At 39.2% G+C, this 22,979-nt stretch overlaps 2 protein-coding genes across 6 annotated transcripts in view; one reads left to right on the plus strand and one right to left on the minus strand.

The window, feature by feature from the left end:
• The window catches only part of LOC111270083 (kelch-like protein 38), a 19,969-nt gene extending 12,811 nt beyond the window's left edge, over positions 1-7,158 (plus strand). For 3 of the 5 annotated variants that reach the window (XM_022850143.2, XM_022850512.2, XM_022850436.2), the window contains 3 exons: positions 3,613-3,702; positions 4,081-4,235; positions 4,579-4,870. In XM_022850143.2, the coding sequence (XP_022705878.1) occupies positions 3,613-3,702; positions 4,081-4,219 (229 nt within the window). In that variant the 3' untranslated portion in view covers positions 4,220-4,235; positions 4,579-4,870. Of the gene's footprint in view, positions 1-3,612; positions 3,703-4,080; positions 4,236-4,578; positions 4,871-5,361; positions 5,489-6,483; positions 6,582-6,988 lie in introns of those variants that run through there. The other 2 variants (XR_015315224.1, XM_022850881.2) reach the window with 2 other exon arrangements.
• Positions 1-22,979, minus strand: part of fwd (phosphatidylinositol 4-kinase beta fwd) — a gene marked incomplete in the record, with an annotated part of 41,306 nt that overhangs the window by 3,228 nt on the left and 15,099 nt on the right. Inside the window, 16 exon segments of the mRNA XM_022850034.2 lie at positions 3-2,166; positions 2,431-2,573; positions 2,750-2,916; positions 3,112-3,274; positions 4,592-4,684; positions 4,929-5,078; positions 5,414-5,591; positions 5,904-6,209; positions 6,455-6,573; positions 6,979-7,073; positions 7,340-7,444; positions 7,914-7,990; positions 8,672-8,773; positions 9,952-10,151; positions 11,730-11,823; positions 18,120-19,030. Coding sequence (XP_022705769.1) covers positions 2,040-2,166; positions 2,431-2,573; positions 2,750-2,916; positions 3,112-3,274; positions 4,592-4,684; positions 4,929-5,078; positions 5,414-5,591; positions 5,904-6,209; positions 6,455-6,573; positions 6,979-7,073; positions 7,340-7,444; positions 7,914-7,990; positions 8,672-8,773; positions 9,952-10,151; positions 11,730-11,823; positions 18,120-19,030 — 3,030 coding nt within the window.

The following is a 22,979-nucleotide window of genomic DNA, read 5'->3' on the forward strand; positions in this document are numbered from 1 at the left end:
TTTTGTGTAATGCATGCATCATAATACCACATCGTACGTAACTGATGTAACATTAGAAATAGAGCATCCCTGTTCGTGGTTTCACTAAAATCATTTTTTGCCCTCTCCTGTGCTCATCGGCGAGACGCCGGCGTGCGCATTTCATGACTTTCCAACACACAGCGGTGAAGAATAGGAGTACTTTGCCCTTGAGGACAAGGAACGAGGAGCTCCTGAATTTAATCGCCTACTTTTCAGCTCAATGGCAAGTGCGCTAGAAACAGGGCTAGACATCGTAAAAGTAGACAGGTGGTCACCTGCTTGCCCCTACTGTCTTTGTCTCTATTGCATTTTCTAAGCGCACAGAACGTGGTTGACACCAGCCTGTGTATCGTATCCTTCACCTAACGCAATGCTGCCAATTTACTAACTACTGGTATTACATTAGACACCCATATTTCCATACTATACAATGCGGCTGCTGATTATGAGAATAGATGACGTTAAATGGCGCCAGTTACCACAAACTAATACTTCTTCCGCATATTTTTCCGTTCGTTGTTAAAAATTATTCCGATACGATCCCATTAGACAACGAAATATAGAACGGTTGTTGTTATAATATTGTTAACAAAAGGAACAAAAGTGAATGTCTCTTGCGAGTTGATTTTTTTGTTATTTGGTATCAACTAACTACCTGATGCTTAGTTTTTTTTTTATCATTTATGGCGTATATTCTTCAAGTCGCATATACTACATCATATACATAAACTTAAAGGCAAAGTTACTAGATTTTTGATACGCAGCAATTAGGCAAGTTAGAGACCACTGTCAAGTATATAAAAACGACTAATGAAGGATCCAAAGAGACCACGAGACGTCAACTACATGATGGTGCTTCAAACTTTTATACTTCTGCAAATAAAATTAATTAGCTACAATAATGTATATATAATACGACTGTTAACAACATGCACCATCGTGCCTTCGACTGCTTGTGTTTGGTTTCTGTCAGGTAAACAAATCCTATCGCAATAATATAAGCGTGTGAAATTATTACATGACTTGGCTTTAAAGCAACATGGGTTGGTGATCCGTCATGCATATATTCTAGTCTCTACTTTTATCGAGACGGAACGAAGACGTATTCTACGATGAAATTCCTTCGAATAATAGGAAAGTTAGAGAAAATAGAATTTTCTGCAGAGAAAATAGAATTTTCCTCAAGAGCAAACTTTTTTTTATTGCCCTTATGTTGAGTTGTGACTCGTCTCTTTAACTGCTATTTATCGTAACCTTTTTTTTCACATTGAGCACTGTCATCCGCATTGTTTGTATGCGTGAATGTCCAGTTAATTAATTATAGCTTTCATTGGGTAACACCTGGGATAGGAAAAGTATAATAGTTATATATTCATACAACACTGTACAGGTCATATAAGAAGTCGCTTCTATTTTGGAGTCATTTGCACGTGAGCTTCCGTTTACTGTAGTATAGTAATGATGCAACCCGTAGCAAAGTACACATTGGACAGTGTTTAAGGTTCATGTGATAGAGATATCTTCAATATTTCAGACGCGCTTTTTGTTCATTGGAGCAATTGTGGATTTTTCATTTGGCAGTCAGTACATTGTGATCGTAAATTGTCATAAATCTTCTAACTTTATTCCAAGATTTCCTACTTCTCTTAAAAGGTGTACAACGCGTTTACGTCGACCTCGTTGACCAAATTATGAACATAAATTCAGTTAACCGGAACTGTGGCTCGAGTAAATTGGGCTATGAGTCAATAGCTACCTCAACTGAAAAATGGTATTAATTTCGTTTCTGATAATAATTTCTGGGGGGCGGGAGCGGGGGGCGGCGAGGTATATCAAGCTCGGGCTTAAACGCAACGTCTTCTCGGTTGTGCCCCGAGCGCAATATGCATTTCCTGTTGTGCTTTAGATTTTTCTTGGTTACCTTTGGAGCTCCTAAATGACTCCGCCGTAAACAAAGCGATTCGTTATTACATTTGCAGCCAGACTACCCCGTTACTGAGGTGGCTTCCTAATGGTGGCTAATGAATGCCATTTGTGAAATATTGAAATCCGTCGTACAGTCGCGTTGTCAGCGAATGAAGAGAAGATTCCACCATCGTCTCAACTTTAGCTGTTATCTCCTCCTCTGTCAAATGAGTTAAGAATCTAAATATCAAAACACAGACGGTAACGGAATTACATCAGTTAACACTGTTTGAGCCCAAAAAGCCGACTTGACCCAGAGCAGTTCTCTCTGTAGCATACCTATTCAATAACACAAGCTACAAAACTACAAACAATCGCTGCTATCGATTAGCTACGTTTGGTTAGCGATAAAACGGCTGATTCTACTACGATTATTGCAGACAAAACCATAATACGCACTCAGTGATGATATATGCCTTGAAATATGTTACTATTTAAAAATACCTGTCCTTAAAGGCTCGTAATGCGGAAGCGCCTTTTCCACCTTGGAAACATGGCAGTTGAGCATCAGCTTGCAGCGTCTCGACAACAGACACCAGCCGTTCCTGATGCTTTTTCGTAGCAAGGAGGCCTTTTAACATCAGCATCTAGAAGACAAAGTTAGAAGAAAAACGAAGTGTAAAGTGATAGGGTGATGATTTAGGTTGTTACACGTCCTCAGTCAAGGTCTCTTTTCCGTAGCCTTCTCGACAACAAGAGTTTTCATGTTTCTCTATGTCCGATTAGTAGGTGATTTGTATTTTTCCATTCTTGCAGCACTTACTTTAAAGTATTCAAACATGTCGCCTCTAGTACCACCCATGACTTGTACGAATTCTTGGGTAAGTTTGAATGGTGATGACTCAAAGCCAAGATTCTTAGGAGATGCCGATAGGATGAACCCGAAATCGATGTGGATTACGTGGCCCTCTCCATCCAGTAAAATATTTCCTATTTGTAAAGGACGAATAAAAAGGAAGGTTCTATTTTCATTGTGGTACGTTTGTAGTTCGATCGAATTCGAAAAGATTTAAGATGATAGTTTCTAAAGTTCGCTAGCCGCCATGTACTGATATATACGTGTATGTGACTAACAGCCGATCAATTACAGAAAATTAATTTTAGCTTAACAAAACAACGTCTCACCGTTGTGACGATCTTTAATTTGAATGAGGTATGACAAGATGGAGTAGGCTGCACAGCTCTCTACAAAGTTCTTTTGGGCAGTAAGAAATGGCTCAGATGTACGTGGGCCAAACTCCCGCTCAAAGTACGCAACCAGTGAACAATTGTTATGTAATTTTTTTAACTGTAATCAAAAATCAATAAAGGCCATTGTTACTAGTTTGAGCGTCCATTGACAACGATGGTAGTTACATTGAATTTCCAATAATGAGTCATGGTACGTTGTGTTAATAGGAAAATGCGCATACATAATATTGACTGTAATAAACAACAGAATAGAAAAACAGTTAAGTTTGATTAAGTTAAACGTAGGTCATCTAAATTTTTCACTTAACAAAGAATAGCGCTTCAAATTATAGTAACAACTTATTATGCGTTCGCCGATACTTTTTTTGACCTTCTCCCATCTATCGTCTAATTTTCTCCCATCTATCGTCTAATTTATTTATTCCCTCCCGCCAGAACTTTTCAGATCTGGCCCACCCAGGTTTCGAGACTTTCCTCGTTATCAAATGTGCGATTATTCCGTTCACTCATCAGTCATCGGAGAAGGTAATAATTTGCCAGAGAGACACATAGAAAATGTGGCATGTGCCAAAAAAGCTCTTATTTAAGCTCCTCTAAATCAGATTTCACAGTCTGTGCCACGTATGGCCTATCATCATTCTGTTGGAGAAGGATGATTTCGTCTCGCTTATAGGGTCTTTTCAGTGGGATAGGTCTTTTACTCGACGTAACTAGACAATATATAAATCCTTTTCAGCTCTTTTATCTTCTTAAAGCATTTCTCAGTACGCAAAACTTTTTCAATTTCGTCAAATATAAGTTGTCGTCTTCATGGGCTCGAAATCTAACTCAACTCTGGGCTTAAGAATATATTGCCATTCTGGAACTACCCATTTTTTTTCTTTGTTTCATACTAACGTCGAGACACCACATCTCGTCACCGGAAGCAAGTCTATATAGGATTCTGTCACTATTACTGTGTTGCGCAGTGCCAGATAAGATGCTGAAAGGCAGAGAAATGGCGTGTATATTTGTGACATCCACTGAGGGTATGAGTACCTAATCCCTGAATAAATACCGTAAGTCTGTCAATGGTCATAGAACTGCACTTCAATTTCACAGCTCTCACAGACACAAATATGCCGTGCAGCTTTACGAGGAAAGAGAACATTAACAACAAATTGACAGCATTTGTTTCCCGACCGAACACAACGATTCATTAAAACATGGGTATTCTATAATGAGTTTTACTGTATTACAATGATGTTGTCATAAATCACGCACGCTAGCAACTCGTTCATAGAATATGTGCGTGAACGAACTTCAAGGCGATGCCACTATAGTTATCCTAATTTTTATCAGCCAACCTAACCTATATAGAACATGAAAAATGCTCAGTAAATTGACTTGATCATTCAATAGCGAATCTACAAACCTGGTGCAGGGACATAGTGTCGAGGATTGGCTCAAGCATTCCCGAATCATGGCCAGTCACCAATATACGGTACGGTCGAATCCACAAAGGAAGCTAAAACAAAGATTAGTACACCTGAGTATTAAATCCACAAACGTAAGTCACCATATACGATTTTTATTATTAACTGACACCGATCATGGAAATTCATAGTGACTGGCAGAATTCCATTAAAAGTATCAAATACTTACCGTCTATAGCAGAATAGTTCCATTCATTTCCAAAGGTTCAAAAAGAAAATCATTTCTTTTTTTATTTTCTTTTGCCTTCGGAGAGAAATATGAAAAAAGTAATTTACCTTTTCCTCGTCCCAGATTGTCTGCAGAAGGCTCAACAGCTGGGAGGCCATTAGTTCTTGACGTAGATCATCTCCGCATTTCACGATAGCCGAAATTAACTTCCATGAGTTGAGTCCGCCATACGGAGATCCATCACGAATACGTTCAATCTAAGAATAGTAATCTCATTACAATGATATACCTTTTTTGTTAAGACTAATCATAACTGACAATTTGGGTTTGAGTATCTCTGTCTTTAAACAAATAGATAACAACAGGTAAATTGTTCTTAGCCGATTTAATCAATGAAAATGAAGAGAACCAAGTGGGGGGTATCCTCTTCCACCATTTTTAATTAAGCAAGCATAATTATCTTCTATCAGAGAGACACGTCCTGCTATTACGATTTAGCAGATACAAAAATTGCTTTAGGTCTGTGACTTTTTTGTCTAGGATAAACAATCATCGATGCTGCCACCCTAAACACAGACTATGAGTGACGCACCTTATCATCGAGAGGCTCCTTGAGTGCCGCAGCGGAGGGGTCTTCAGGGTCTCTTTGGAGGATCTGACGACGGCCTCCCATCGTTCCCTTACCCCCCTGCTGCTCGCTCAGCCTACGTCGGATGTCGCCTGCCCCGACTGTCAACAAACCTACGCCAGAATCTACTGAGAGTGTGTCCCTGCCATCGTAAAAAAAACCATCATAGTCGCAATGAATCCGATAGTGAAACCACCAATAATTAATTACACACTGCGGCCCAGTCTGGTGGTCAAATTTGTAAGAAATAAAGAATTAGTGGCCCCCATCCGTCTACAGCATTGCTACAGGTCGAAAAATAGCCACTTAACCAGATCCTTTTATGTTATACCGTTCTAGCCTTTGGTTTAATAGATATGCGGCCGAAACGTCTTCAATGATATTTCTCTGTTTCTTATCTGAGTATAATCAACTAGCACAAAGTGATTTTAGGTGAGTCCCCCGTCAAGCATACCGATCATGATGGTTGTAGTAGTGGTTCATTGAGCTTGAAGTGCCAAACTGGGCTGAAATTTCATCATCTTCAACGGACCACTCGTCGCCGGCAAACGAAAACGTACAATGCCCATCGAGGGCGTCACCTGACGCTCCAGAGTTTGCACCTCCGTCTGTAACGCCATTGGCTGGTGTTCCTCCTCCATTCGAAGGACCTCCCAGTCCAGGTGACCCACCACCGCTGCCACTATTGCTGCCTGGTATATGCAGCTGTTGGCATGACGATGAAGACGACAGAGAGCCCGACGGTGGATTCGACGAAGATCTGACGAATCGATAACATTAACAGAGCACAAGATTGCTAGAATTAAGTTCAGTGATGCCACCTACATTTGCAGCTCACTGCGTCATTCGCAATATATGAAAAACCTTGAAAATTTAAACCCTAGTAATGGTTATTTTTAGTTTTTCATCATTGGGGTCGAATCACGTGCCGCAATATTTAATCACGAAACAAATCATCAAAAAGATTAAATGTAGACGGAATATCCACTGCAATGCGAAACTAACCCGTTGCTGTTGTCGGGATCCCGTTCAAGATTTTCTTCGCTGCGCGAGGTTCGGATTGAATAATTATGGATTGTTTTCGAAGGAACCGGACTTGTAGCAATGTCGTCAACTGTCACAACCTGTTAAAGTAAGTCCGTCGCAAATTAGGAATTCTACACATAAAACCATTATTTATATGATAGCTTATCTTTTATATTTGAAAACATTCCATATTCCAATCCAGAATGGTAGCATAGATAATCTCGGAGGTACAGAATAAACAAGGGACCTAAAAACGAGGACTAGTGGAGACTGGTGACGTATTTAATATATATATATATATATATATATATATATATATATATATGTATATATATATGCTTGGCTTTATTCTATTTCTATAATTATCTCGTTATTATTTAGCCTACAGGATTATAGCTATGCACGATACTACATTGGTCCGCCGAGTACAGCGGTTATTGAAATCATTCAGTGTGCGATTAATCAACAATGAATCATATAGAGATAATAAAGTAAGTGCATACCTCGACGTAGATGAGATATGGCGCCCGATCTTTTGAGTTAAGGACAACCGCTGCTTGAGGGGGAATCCTCACAACCAGGTGCGGAGTACTGTGAACTACAATACGTTTCATGGACGGCAAAACTGTTGTCTGTCAAATGTTTGTCATTGTAAATAAACGTAATTTATAGCTCAAGCCGAATATTGTTTACAGCAGCATCTTTTTATTATATACATACGTATATTTTTCAGCAAAGCTTGTATTACTAGTTATTACGTATTATTATATCTCGCGGGTAGTCATTTTCTGGCGTTAAGAGAAAAGGAAGACTCTAAGAAATGGTTCAAAGGTTCATTGAGAACTAGCGTAGCTGTTTACGTACCAGGCAGCCACACCCTTGCCGGAAGATTCATATTTAGCCGATTTAACTCGGCTTGTAATCGTTGCGTCTTCAGATCCTTTGTGGGTATTGATGCAAGCATGCTCCCTGTGATAAGTCATAGCATCATAGTACAGTAAAATTTACTACGCCATTTGAGATCATATTGTTTCTTTGATATATCTACGTTATTGCCTTCAAAGTTTTGTAGATCTCTGTCAATCATGGAATCTATGTTAACGAATTCCATTTGAACACTAACTCTCAATTTTTTTTAAAAAAGCATCTCTCTTTTAGTCCTAATTTTGTAATTAGGCCCTTGTTGCGGAAACGGAAAAAGAACACATCAATATGACGTACGTAGGCTACTACGTGACGTTTAAGGATATGGCTAAACCAGAGTGGAAATTTTATTATGGCTAATAGAATCTAACGATAAAACATGGCTTGTTCATTTCGTTCGGGCATATCCTAGATGTGTTTTTTTAAAGTTCGTCCTTCATAATCCAGTGCTTAACAATAACAAAGTGTGCCACCATGAAGGACATGAGAAAAATGATGCCGTCATTACACCTACCAAGCTTAATTAGCGCTTTGATGAATTCGTTTTGGGCTGCTAACCTCGGAGCCCCGCATTCGCATAGCCTGTGACACCTAAATATATATAAACAACGTTGTAAATAGTTACTTTTTTAGGGTTTGCTTCTTGCACATTGTTACTACTATACTTGTGCATGCTGAGTGATTCAAAGCAGTATTTTCTAAATAAAAGCTATATATATAGGGTTTTCGTTAGGTAGATGGCTTCAAAATAGTAAAGGCAGTCCACCTCTGCCAGTGTTAAATCTGTTAAAAAAAAAAAGCCATTATTTGAATGCTTTTAGTTAAACTTAAAAAAGGGTGCCTCAAAAATCGGCGAAATTGGTACAAAAAATCACTGTATTTGATAGTTTCATGAGGATAAAGTCACAGTACTAGCCAGGCCATAAGATAATTTATGTTACGACGTGCGCTATCCTAAGAAACGGTCCAAAGACAGTCCTGTTGTGTTCGCTCTAGGAATTTCAATGTGAAAGATGACTGAATCTACTCGCATCGTATCTCCGTCTGCGAAACTCTACAGAAACTCAAGCCATTTCTAAGGCGATCGATTACGGGTAATGAAAATCAGATTATTCGCGATAGCGATGTGGTAAAGCCTATACTGGCACCAAAAGAAACGATACGTTGCGCTTTGCCAAAAGGCAGTCAATATTTTTTAACATAGATAGCGTTAAGTCTATATGCTTGTCGTTACTAAAAGAACATTGTCCTTTCTAGTCCTTCCATACTTACCGGCAGCCCGAATCGAAAGCGTGTCCTGAAGAAAGATTTCCGAGGTGTTGTAGAGGATTTGTTAACTTTGGCTGTTGCAAGCCAGTAGCATCCGAGAGAGAACTGACAGAAATCAAGAAAAAAAGTATCGATACTTTTCATGATTCACATGTGACTTAAGTTCAGACTAATTCAGCTGTACACTAGCTTTTTCCATAAAATTCATGGTTTATACAACAGACAACTTATCGCGTCCGTGGTATCTTATAGATGTCTTTGATAAACTTTGTGCGGTTCTAATATGAACTGGAGTAGGATAACATACGATAGGACTGCCTGTCCCTGATACGTTGTAATGAATCTCCGTCTATGCTCAAGCCATTTGGCATCAGAGCACGTTATGCCGACTGCGTTATACTTCTATTTGAAATTTTACTACGAAACTCGACGCAAATCAAACAACTTACGTTCTGAAGATATACAAGCTATAAGACAACGAAGACTCGCCTTCTTAATAGGTGTAAATCGACTTTATCAAGGATTGCCACCTGCTCTTAATGCCTATATAAACAAGTGTACCATGAAAACGGCTTATTTTGTAACGTATAGAATCAGCAGTACAGGGCGATTTTGAGCTTAGCCAACAACACGTGCCCGCTAATTTACTTCGGTTGTTAGTCGTAGAATGGCTATACGGCGACCACAACCATTTTCTAAAGTGGTAACACTTTAAACTTTCGGAAACGATCCCTTTCGTATTCAAAATTGAACCCGATCACTGTCCATGTTTATCTTCGATGAATGGCAAACACATTTGTGAGATTGACGATCGAAACAATCAATACTTTTTGTCAATGTTTGGGATCGAATAAACCTTCAATGTAATCTTTAGTAGCTTCTGGAACAAAATGGACTAACAAATAAAAGATGAATATACTTTTTAACTAACACTAACAATTAACCTAATTAGGGGTTAGGTTATGGATTCTAAGTTTGCTGGAAAGAACCACACATCAATCATCTGAACTATACTGAACGTCTTCATCCAGTGAAGTTCGACTTCGACAAATGAGTGAAGCAAATAACGTGAAACTCTCAGCTCACCTACGTTTTTAGCAGAGATATTATCATGTCCCGTTATCCACTAAGAATGAACATGTGAATGAATATATCGAAAGCTGCCTGCTAGCTTTCACTGTTCGATAATAATAATCGTGCAATTTATTTTTTATGCAGTGCAATGATTGGTGTCATACAGCAGGGGGTAATGGACAACGCTGTTATAACGTACTGTTACGTACCGATAGTGACCGGTGTTTCTTCTGTGGTGTTGATGATGATGTTGTGGGGCAACCTTGAACTTAGCTTGGCCTTCACTTCTCTGAGAATCTGAAGTCTGGTTTACTGCGACCTCAAGGTGATTGACAGGATGTAGTGCAAGAGATCTTGCTGCGCCTAGACCAAGCTCCTCCGTCTGGATTATATTTTTCAACCGTAGTCCCTATAAAATGGAATTGCCCTCAGAATTTTTAGTCAGACTGCATATTGTCCTGAACACATGCAGATCGCTACAAGGAGGTGATTAAAGTGGCTCGGCCAATTCACTCATAAATACAGAAGTAGCAGTATGTCTCATAGGAAATTTTGCCCTGGCCCACGAAATTCACAACTTCAATAAATTTAACGGTTCTAAGTAGATTCATTTTCTACGCATTCGCAGTGGCATGTATTTAAGGTGATAAACGTTATATACATATAATACATAAAAAAAGTAGCCTCAACTTAGTGAATCAACTTACGTGAATGGTAACGACCAATCATTAATTGGATATTACATGGCTATGAAATCCAATAGATTTGTATACCTAAATGGTCTAGTTTTCAGCCACTAACTAGCATGAAGAGGCTGTTATCGGCACCACTGTGCCCTTAGGAAGGGTCAAAAATGAACACAGCCCGTTGTTTCGTATCATAAGAGTCAGTCGAATTTTTTACCTGTAATAGCGCGTAACACCCGTCGTAGTAATATACATTTATAAATGCATCTGTTTCAGTATTATTCTAAGCAATTCCACTAATGTGCTTTCAACGTTACATCAGCATTGTCGTCCCGTCGTCTGCTTTGTGTTTAGTATATACTCACGCGCTTCTCTGGCTCTACATCACTGAAAAAAAAGCTTGAATAATTTTTGTAAAGCATGCAAATACAAAGCAAATATCACTTTTATAAACTTAAATTGAGTGAAGCATTTTAGGAGGTAACCACTTAATGGCTGACATCTAAGCTCGACACGTAAAAAAAAAACATTTAAATATAATATATATTTCTTGGTTTTTAACGCTTTACGATTTCTGGCTTTGAAGTCTTTTTGGATACTAACTGGTACAGAAGCTCTAAATTGGGTATATTCAGCTTTGTAGCCACGCAAGCCTTCAACGTGTCTTTGGTCCTTTACCTTTGTCTCGTTTTCTTCTCATGGTAGAAATGCATTTTTGTGAACGAAATCTTTGCAAGCATATTTTCACCCGTACTCAGACACGAACAAGCGACTATGTCAATCTAACTTACATCACTCTTGGCTATTGTTTTAGCCCCGACCTAGCCAGGCTCGTCCTATAAATTGAGTAGGCACAATTTGCATTAACCCAGAGCACAATGGGCAGAACGCGTAGGGACGATAGCGATATACGACACAAAATCACAAGCTTTTTTTGTTTGCCCAAATAAATATCCTCTATGCACGGGAATATCCAGCTATACGCATTGCGGAGTTAGCGATGATGGACACACTATCGGTAACTGCGATAATTAGAAGATCTCATATTAGAAGAGCAACGATGCATGACGTACGAACATAAAGGAAGTATTCAGACAAAGTCAATCAAGACTACTCCTATTTGACAATAAAACATACGGTTTTGCTTTTCTATCTTGAAATCACTTACTTCTATAATGGTGACAAATGTTTCGCGAAACTTGCACAGTTTCTTCACGACGTTATTCGGGCATCAACAGTAATAGGACGTGTGTCAATGCCGTATACATACACTAGATTATTGAGCTAGAAATTCGTTTTACCTGTGAAATTTTTCGCGATGGAGCGTTGCAGTCAGCGCAGAAAGCAGACAACAGCCAGGAAAGTTGCAACGAAAAGTCCGCATCTCTTCGACATCTGAAGCGACGAGTAAAATATATCATTACGACTTTCGTATCTGTTGTTATCGAGTAGCTGGGGCTGACCAGAGTTTAGCTGTTCTATTGGGAATATAAAATAGCGTTATCTTTCCTTAAACATTTAGCGTGTCGTACCGGCCACAATATAGCTAATATATTTTTGCTTCGGAACAACGTTAGATTTATAGTACATTTCAGGGTTTCGTCGGCATAAATAGACGCTTTAAAACAATACTCTAGATTAGAAAAAAATATATTCCAGTATTCGTAGCTCGACTACACAAAGGCATGTTCATCACTATACTAGCTAGTTGAAACATACATCTGGATTAGATGACGCAAATACTCTACAGTCGTCTTACCCAATGAAAACATACATTTTTAACTGCACCAGCAGTCCTCTTTCATTCTCCATATACACCGATATTTGGGTTTTATTTCTTATTTGAAGTAGTGAATTTTTTTACGTATATTTTTTAAAACCTTCCAAATTATTTAATCTTGAAACTAAATACATAGAACTCAAAGATAATACAAGCTTGGTCGGAAAATGTCAAAGGTAATTTACCACTGACCAAAAAGTTTAATAACTCATAAATAAACGTTTCATGTAGCTTAGAAGACAAGTCGCAATATTTAAACGTTTTATATTGAAGTATAGCTTGTCTGACACACTCCTATTGACTTGTGTCCGAGTGTTGTGTTGTAGATAGCTCCTGTGATGAAAATGCCGTTTTTACTTTCTGGTGGTGATGAAAATGGCTGGAGGAAGCTTTTACGATAAATTTATAAAAATGACGGGACGCTTTCCTATAGGCGGAAGCATCACATGGGATTAGGTTGTTCTCAGTCTTATAATAAAGACAAAATGGATTGTACTGCTTGCTCTCGCAGATGTAACGATCAGCTGAAACGAGGTCATTAGTGTACCATTGCAGTTCCCATCACGAGCAGGGCAAGCGGACACCAGTCATCCACGAAGGTGCTTATGGAGCCTGAGACTTAGTTGGCCTAAACGCACGATATCGCCGCGTCAACTGGACTCCACCCAAGTCTGTCTAGGCCCTAAACTAGTTACGGGACAGTAGAGAGCTCTAGTGGGTTCATTATTAGGCATCACAAGACGGCACAACTGGACTCGGCCACGCCACTCATTTTTTCGCTGAAAGCCCCAGCAAGTTCTAGTTGATATTCCCTTGCACACGTGTTCTTTGTCTTCAACACGGATTAGGTCAAATCAGTAGGTCTATTTGTAGGTTTTGGCCATAAATAAAGTTTTTTCGTAATTTTGCCGTTTACAATGATGACTCAGGTGTCGATTTCACGGACTGACATTTAGTGCATTGTTATCGAACACGAACTCGGGAGCGCGAATAGCACTTATGGCAAGATTTGGCCCTGTTCATGTATGCAGCTTCAGGATTCTGCCAGAATTCGATGCCAACACAACCAACTCTGTACTAAATTATCTCGTGGTCCATCCCCAGTTCTCCCTAAGATATGTATATTTATTAACTATATTTGTATTCTTCTTTTCCGACGATTCTGGAATCTGATTTAGGGGAAACTCGTGGATGGGTACATAAAATGCGTCAGATAATTTTGTTGAGAACAATTATAATCATTTGGCAAAACTGTGCGCTCAGATATTCTGGGCGTTCTATTAACGGGGTCGCGGATCGAAGGCTCCAACGACTTCTTCCTGTTTACTCTATCAATCGCCCTACATCTGCGAAACTTCCGGAAGTAGGCAAAACCCGACAAGAGATCTCTTTTAACCGAAGGATGCCAATAAACAGCTACACGTTCTTGCATTTTGGAACTGATCTGGGTATATACGACATTTTGGAAGGATCATGTTTGCTCAAGAAAAAATGTTCTCCATGTTTATCTGCAAAACACTAAAAATATATAGGTTTAAGTAAATAGCTAGATTTAAATCAGCGAGTCCTGACTTTTCAAGTCACACACAGTCGCCAAATGTATCATAACTAATTCATAAAGGTTTTGTTTAATAAACGAACATGCAAGTGGTAATTGTCCGTATTCAAATAATATCAATGCTCGAGTTACTAAGGGTTAGAAAAACTCCGAAATATCAGGAAAGACGATTTTTGTAATCTGGTGTATTTACATGGTAGCCGATCCAGCTGTAACCCTACAAACTATATCGGTATTAGGGCGCGTCATAGATACCAACGCTTCAAGTATACGATAATTCATTGCAAGAGACTGTTCGTACACTCTTATTCAAAATATAACCAAGTGACAAGGGTGTTGATTCATAATTGGCAGTTCCCGAAACCATCTAAATGCTCTTCTGACTTCCGGGATCCGTTCCTTCAAACTTAATACCATAAATCGCTTAATAGATATCGGATGTTCATCCGCCAGTGGTTAAATGGCAGTCAGTAAAAATAAGCAGCTTCTTAGAGAGAGACCGAGCAGTGACCGCGGATAAATGTAAAAGAGTATATTAGAAGGAAACACTGATGGGCATCATGTAGGCTAAGACAGCCATTATGAGCCACCACTAAATTCCTTCAAGTAACCAATAAGTCTTGACAACAAAGGGACACGACCGCCGCTGAGAACATCCGTTAAAAGCAGCGCCAGTAACAATAACCGATCCGTATCGACATGAGTCAGTCACGTACCTTCGTTTCACTCAATCGTTTAGTTCGTGTTTCTCTGTCATCTGTCTGAATCGGAGAATCGAGTTTATTCGCATTTCCTGTTACCGATGCACTCGAAATGCACAGTTATTCACGCAGGGAAGCGTGCACATGGGGCAATGCGAAAATAAAAACGCTCAAGCAGGCAAGGGCAATAAGCGCACCCAATTGCAAATAACTCAGAAATGATAGCTACAACATCACAGTTTCGCTTCCGTACGCTTCGTGGAATTGCTATTCCTATCGTTTAAATGCCGTTGGAAACAGGTTGGCTTCCTATCTCAACCATAGTTAACAACAACCGTCTGTAATATGGGGTTTTTTGAGAAGAAAAAAAAACTGTATGAGTGAAGGATAATGCGATAGGTCTGCAGTGTTGGTTGTATAAGGCATCATCTGAGTTAAGCTAAGAAACAAAGGTTGAATCTAAGTTGTTGCTTCCATTTCTGTCATCGATGGCAGAAGCGACGAGGATAACGACAATATGTTCAGCTGTTCAGACAACCGTTAGACAATTGGCATAAAGTTAATAGTGAGTCGAAAAACAAATAGACAAACTATAATGTAAGTTGTGCACTGGTCGAACAATTTTCAAGTTCAACAGCAAATAGCAGTTAACGGTAGTAATGGCACCATTCGTTCGACGAAGGGAGCTATATAAAAACATATCCATGAACTGGGTCAAAGAGAACAGTGAAAAATAAATCCACAAGTAGAAAGATAGCGAGGCATAGTAAATGGACAAAATCATGACTCAAGCACCACATTTTGCCTCTCTAAAAAGCGTTGGATCACCTATTTCCGAACGAATGATGATGGCAGAACTTAACTGCATAAATTAGGGATCGATTATAGGAATGGTCCATGATTAGCTAGTATGTGTGTCTGTAATAAAGGCGGTAGGTACACCGTGTCCCGCTATTGATCCCCTGCATACAGACGTCGACAGGCACTGCGCGTTCCAAGTTCCTGACTCCACGTCCACAACATGTAATATTTGGTCACTGGTCAATGGAGTATCCTTTATGGCAAACTATCAAACGGTATCGAGGTTTGTTCTTTAGATAGAGTCTCCTTGACACATGTCTGCTTTCTCTACTAGAAATACTAAGCATTGCAAAAGATTTCTATCTATTTGAAGGGCTTAACTTAATAAAAACCAGATTACCGTCTTGTTAATAGGAATCACCTTTCTAACAGAAAACTTTACAGAACTCAAGTTTCACCGCTAATTTTGTTCCTCTGTGCAGGTATTCAATGTGATTGTGTATTGCATCAGTAGTCTCATGTATAAAGGCAAACTTATAACACAAGGAAGGCCGATCAACTCGAAACACATTTTGAATTAATTAATATGATATGTAAATGCAAGATTCCATATTTGAGAACTACTAATTCCTACGGTTTGCTGCACGACCCTTGAAACTTTCGAAGCGACGTACCTTAGTACTAGTTTGTATAAGATAAAATTTAAATACAAGCACAGAAATCAGTAATTCATACGGGCACCAGCTGGCACCTCTTAAACTTAATGTGGTTGTTTTATAGGACGACGAAAATACTTAATGATCGTGAACACATAAAAAAAGGGTACATCCAAAAAAATTCACGTTCAAATATACAAAACGATAAGCTGTTTGATTTTAAAGAGCTACTTTCACTGCAGTAACCTGGTATGTCTTGGGTTTCGCCGTTTTCGGCAAAGTTCAGCGTCCTTTCGAACTAGTGAAATCTATAAGCATCTTGTTATCCTGAACGTGTAGACAAAAAACGACATCAACTAGATTTAGGTAATCTTAATAATCACATTATTCAGTGGTTATATGCCCATGCAACATAATTAGCAAATACACGACGCAGTCCGTTCAAGGACTGATAATAGTAACAATAGTTGCTGGCATAGACAATCGACAGGAAAACGAATATAATTAGATCAAAGATTACTCAAGCCCTGTTTTCTGAAGATAGTGTCTTTGAAGGTAGCTTAACAATAGCAAATTGTAAACAATTTTTTCTTTTGCTAGTGTAAGCTATTTGTGGTAAAAAAAGTAAACAACGGTTTAAAAAACAACAAAGCAGGCAAACAAACGTCTTTATAGTCTGAAAGTCCCACCGACCAGGAAAGGTTCCACTAAATATTTTTCCCGTCAACAGTAAATCGGTACCTCTAAGTATCAAAATAGCCAATAAAGAAGCCAATAAACATCTAGAAACTTGCAAAGCATTAGAGAAATTGACAACAGTAGGGTTGATGTTTAATGCCATTGGACTACTGAAGATTGCACGGAAGTATCCCATAGAGTTACAAGACTGCTATGTGAATTGAAAAGTTTACCTACGAAGCCCGGTTTTAGCCACGGCATGGATCACTAGCTCAAAAACCTAAACTTTCTGTGTATATGCAATGAATATATCCTCTAACCAATTAAGAGTAAGTGTAGTGTAGAGAAAATCGAAGCCGTACATTAATCGTAGGGTTAAATTGAATCTCTCTCTCTCTCTCTCTCTATATATATATATATATATATATATATATATATATATATCTCTAAGGTTAAATCGACCGATCACAGAATGTAAGCGTCTACATTTTTGGCGTTCCGCAGTCAACTGCACCACAAATGTTAGCCCAACAGTATCTGCCACATGTAAGCCATATTGGTTAATTTTTCTTAACGAAATCGAAAGCGAAATAATAAACAGCTTATTCAGAACTGACTGAGTCAAATACAGAGCGTGTATATAGGTGTTAAGCTGGTAATCAATAGCAGATGGACCATAAATATACGATGGCGGATCATGAGCGGATAGGATATCGGCCGCATACTTTGAAATCAGAAAATTCGTACTTCGGAATAAATACGTATGGGTAACTTTTAGGCCCGACAAAAAAAAAGCTAAGTTACTACTCTTTTTTTAGAATTTATCTGTCACGTCCGTCTGTGAGCCGAAAACGCCGCAAGCCATTGGTGATTATCGACAATGTGGTTCTCTTCGTTGCTCTTGTTGTCCGCCATTGTTTACCACAACGTATCACAATAGTGTCATTATGACTAGGATAATGTCTCACGGCTGTATAGCGCAGACTTCTGGTCTATAGAATATTTTCGCCAAATCTTAGATTTCTTTGAATATAATCAGTGCAAAATGTGCACGATGCAATATTGATTACGGTCCATTTGTTCTTACTCATACAAAATAACTACAGAAATCATCAATGTGCAGATATCGGGTGTGCTATTATACGGATCATTGGCCGACTTATTTCCATTGGGTCTACGTTATGGTTGCTTCGAACATTAACTGCTAGTCAAACAACGCTTATTAATTCGCACATTTCTATTAATTTAACCGAAAACATTTCAAGTGAATTAGTATACTTTCCTTTATATGAGATGTCTTAAAACCGACCGAATAACGCTAACTGAATCCTATGTCGCTCAGTAGCGAAGAAAACAATAATGCACAGGTAATGAGACGAGAACGACGTGTCCACAAAGACCCGCTCGTCTTAAACCGAATAAATAGAGCCATTTCAGCCAATGGTTTCTTTAAACCATAGGATGTATGGCAACTTTTGGTCGTTAAACACTATATACAATCATAGTAGGATACTCACCTTAATACTAGGTACGGTTTGATAGCTTCAGCAACGTCCGCATGGTGAACGTACAGGCATACAAGTTGTGGTAAATAGAATGCTACATCGGCGTCATCGAACGCAAACATCCGATTACCGATATAAGCTAGGACGCCAGCTTCTCGACTTTGCGAAAGATACTGCACAGCGTAACGCATCGTGAATAATCGCGATTCAAACAATCGTAACAGCCCCGACTGGTTAGAAGGCAGCGGGGGCGCTTTCAACACCAGATCAGCTGCCTGGGAACCTCCTGCAGCCAAAATATCTTTACCGTTGCGGCATCTCTCTGATGCTTTTTCCTTTGATTGGAGTTGCCTGCTTCCTGACGCTTGTTTCTCGGGTTTTGAATCAGTGGAGTAGTCACTGTGAGGGCCGCACGTCTTCCTACTGTAAGCATCTTGGTTATTCCAACAGCATGACTCCAGCTCCGTCTCCGAACCGGGCCGCTCTTCGGGCGTTTGTCTTGACGTCCATTGTGCTACCCGCTGATTGTGATCGACTGAAGGCACCGAGGATGCGGAGAGCGCAGCGCTCTCCGCGAGGTCAATTACTGCTGCAAGTCGTTGCGCTAGTTCTGGCTCAGGATCCCGTGGGTTTTCTTCGATCGATGTACGACATCCAGGTAGATTTGGACTCTCATCACCGCTTGTTGTCGATGCATCAAAACGAGAAGAGTTTTCGGAACAGCTGTCAGATCGCGCCTGCCTGCAGGACGGACCCTCATGCTGATTCAAAATTCTGCCTTCTCCATTCGTCGTCTTAAGAAGCGGTACGGGACCCAACAATCCATTGCTGATAGGCGGCATCCTAGAATGTTCGGAATCTGGCATCTCGGCAGCTGCACAGATACCCGAATCGTCACTGGCTAGTGAGCTTCCATCCGTTTCCTGAAGATAATAAATATTGAAAATTAAAGAATTGTTCGATATTTCATAGAAAGAAAAAGACAGATCTTAGAACTCAAGCGTGTGACTATACTTCATAAAACCTATCTCGACATTTCTCGCCCAAAGGATCACAAAACGTAGATTGAAGGTGACCTAAAGACTAAAGTAAACACCAAAAAAGAAATCATGTACTTCAGGAACTGTTTTAACAATTCTGTTTTACAGAGCTTGATGACTCGTTGAACCCAGAGCTATGCAAATGTACATTACTGACGCCCGATCAAATTAAAGATGTGTCAAAGTCTGTTCCATTTATACACGCTTGATTTATGTGTACACATTTTTATAAGACAAAAAAAAAGTTTTTAAAATGACAGCCTGAAAAAAGTATTAAAATAAAAGTATTTCAGCGAGTTATGTGGCATAGATATGATCTAAGGCTCACCTGTTTGTGGGTGCTAATAAAGGCCTGTAGAAATACCTTATAAGTACAAACAAAACAACTGCGTATTCATTATAGAAATTTTAGGACATTATAGGCCAGCTTCAATCAACGTCACGGATCGCCCAAACGTAAGAAAACTCTAGAAACGACTTGTTCCTTCATGACATAAGGAACTTCAAAATAAGCAAAACAATGACGTTCGCTCAATTGACTGCTCAATCATAATAAGGTCAAAAGTATTGCTTGCAATCGATTACCATTATTAAACTCATTTTTTTGCTACATACTACAGGATGATTTGTAAGCTCTCTTGTCTATAGCTTGGATGACTACATAGGTAAACAGAAATAGAACGCTGAGCTGCAAATACTACCATATGCGAGAGTTGTTGCAAAGAACTGAATGAATATAAGGTGCGGGGGTCGGGAACGCAGGTTTATTGTATAATATAGCAGCAAAGGTGGGCGAAGGCAAAAGGGAGCTGAGATATATCTAATGTCAGCGAAAAAAATAACAAAGTCTAGCAAAAAGTAAATAACAGCTTTTGACTAAATACATGATCAGAGCATTCACGATAGTCAATGCTATTGCCACAGAGCTATATACATGGATAACACCATTACAACACTGTTAGAAGAAAGTACCATTCAAATTCGTCATATATCGTGTTGGTTACGCTGTTTTTCTTTAGTATAATCACACTGCCTCGCAAATGAACGGGTAGCACGACCGCCATCTTAGTTCTCATAGCATCATCTGCTACAGTTTTATCTCTACCAGATAATCGATACTAATAACACAATAATAAAAAATACTAAGCAACGCTGACATACTGTTTGCACCACACGTCTAAGGGGCATCTCGTTGAAATGGCAGGAATAATAATAAAATCAATTGATAAAGAATAGACCTAATTATAACAGTTTTGATAATTAAAGGCTACAGCCTTGTTATATTCCGCGGCGCTTGGCTAGCGAAGAGCTCCATTAGTTGTTGTAGCAGATTTAATGAGCATTATTACTGCTTTTCATTGTTATAACGAATTTCGTGTTTGATCAATAAAAACTATCCGGTAGGGGCAACATTACGTAAAGGCAGATAAAAACGCTGATGCTGACTATGTTCTGACAATGACGACGACGACAAGAAGAGCGTAAAACATTGGTCAATACATGCCGAATCTAGAGTAGTTTAAGGGTTATCATTGTTCCGTTTGACTTGTTATTATCAACGATACCGGACGCTGACTTGTCTTCATTTACGAAAAATTAAACAACCGAGTGAAGTGCATCATGTCCAGAAGAAAAGAGAAAATTAACGATCAAAGCTTTTACATAGAATACACATTCGAGGTAACCTATTGAAACCACGAAACGAATATATTTCTCAATAGGGTCAAGTGCGTCTGTCTCACTCTAGCATGAAACGTTGTCGTCGTTTTAATATGGTCAGGTGCGACGAGCAAGACCAGCCGTCTCAATAAAAATTGCAACATCTATAAAAATAACGGTCCAAACAGAGATACTAATGTATGTGACCATAGAGATATCGAATAATTAGATTCTGCATTGAGGCAAGACAGTGTCGATTAGCGGCAATGAAGCCAAAGTCATTCATACCACTATTTGTCTTTGTCGTTCCCCAATTCGTCCGTCCTTTGGTCTGCCCTGGCGCTCCTGCTATTACTAACAGTGGCCCCGATGTTTCTTTGACCAAATAACTGTTTGGTACGAGACACAGTGACCATAGAAAATCGACTTGTATTTGCCCTTGCCTTCTCCTTATCTAACAGCTTGAAAACGGCGTTCGTGGACGCACACAGAAAGTGCTTACATGTATTCGAATGAAGTCGGCCAAAACAGAACGCAGACCATATTTTTACTCGCCCCCAACTCAACAACGACTTCCCATTCAATATTTTAGCAACAACCAAACAGCTTCTGTACTATATACACAGCTCAAAGAAGTGGGAAATTATCGGTGTTGCACAGCAAAAGCTGTTATGTCTTGTCTGCAACATCGCTCAATTCTGTAATCACTCAGTGGTAAAGCTGTTATTGTTGTTGTTCTAGACGCCACGGCGTTTTGTGTTAATGGGCTATCTCGTACAGATTCTGGGTCACTAAAGCGAAGGTCGCCGTAGCTCGCATCAGCAGAAGTCAATGCCGTTCCGGTCACCAGATGACACTGCTAAAAACTGCAAATAGCCAAGATTCCCTAACCCCGACTGACTTGTCATTGAAGACGTACGCTGCTGTAGACGACAATACAGGGAACTGTCATGGCATCAACAAATACCTATCAAAAAAACCGAGAAGGAGGAGAAAACATAACAAATTTCAGCGCAAATTCAGCTCCACAACAGCTGTTGCTGTTCCCACAAACGACTCGAAAGATGTGCGGATAACCAATTGCACAAAATGGCAGTAAGTACCAGAATGCTCTGTATCGTCCTTCAAATAACGTTGTCCACACAAATAAGGTCGGACTTGAAAAAGGTGAATGTCTATGAAAACGTACGTATCTTTTTGAGCACGTCTATAAAAGGTCTCGGTGGATAAATGTGTCACTCCCAAATGCGATACTAGAGGGTTACATAACTTAACGTACTATATTCACGAGCCATTATGCAATATATAGGTCTATATATACTTTCCTGTTTAGTGATTTTCTAGTGATTAATGAATGTGGAACAACGAGACATTTGTCTAATACGGCATATGCCGCTAATATAGGATATGGCTTCAAGACTTGAAAGTGTCGATGACAATGCACATACAAAAAGTACATTCCTAGCAGCAGTGGCTAGATAACTATACGGGCAAGCTGTGACCAGTTACCTACAGTCACAACAGTCAACATTAATGCATGCTTCAGTCCTGTATAAACCTGTATCGTGTACATTTTATAGGTAATAATTTGCTTTTTAGTGGTTGTTGCCCGAAGTGTATAATGAGAAGGTAATCAGATGCGCTGCTTTGTGAATGTTCGAATGAACAACGAATTGTCTGGACAAGTAACGAAGCGTACGCGTTCGTTTCAGCTGGATAACTCATTCAACCACAGGGGCAAAACTATCTATTAGACATAAACAAGCATGAAGTGCGCTTTGTAAGTATGAATAATAATAGCGTACATATTTCGATGAATACAAAAAACTCTTAAAATGGAAAAAGCTATGAATGATTGACCTGAATATATAATTAATAGTAGTATGGCCACGCGGACGCAATTCCGACAGAGGCCAAAATTTTCAAGCCCTAGAGATTAGCTAAAAGACTCAACAAAATTCCACGAACCCTGACACACATAATTGATAATATATAGTGCTAAAAATAGATGAGAACAACTTCGTTCTGCATTTTAGCTCCTCACGCAAACGGCTTATTTAACGATCAACTGATCGTTTCGTATCAACAAATTTAACGATAAAATTTAATGCCGACAGTAACACCTATTCATTTTATTTCTAGTAAACTTGTCTATATGATATAAATGCCTCTT

This window comes from Varroa jacobsoni, unplaced genomic scaffold (genome assembly GCF_002532875.2).
Source record: "Varroa jacobsoni isolate VJ856 unplaced genomic scaffold, vjacob_1.0 scaffold_16, whole genome shotgun sequence".
Taxonomy (NCBI): Eukaryota; Metazoa; Arthropoda; class Arachnida; order Mesostigmata; family Varroidae; genus Varroa; species Varroa jacobsoni.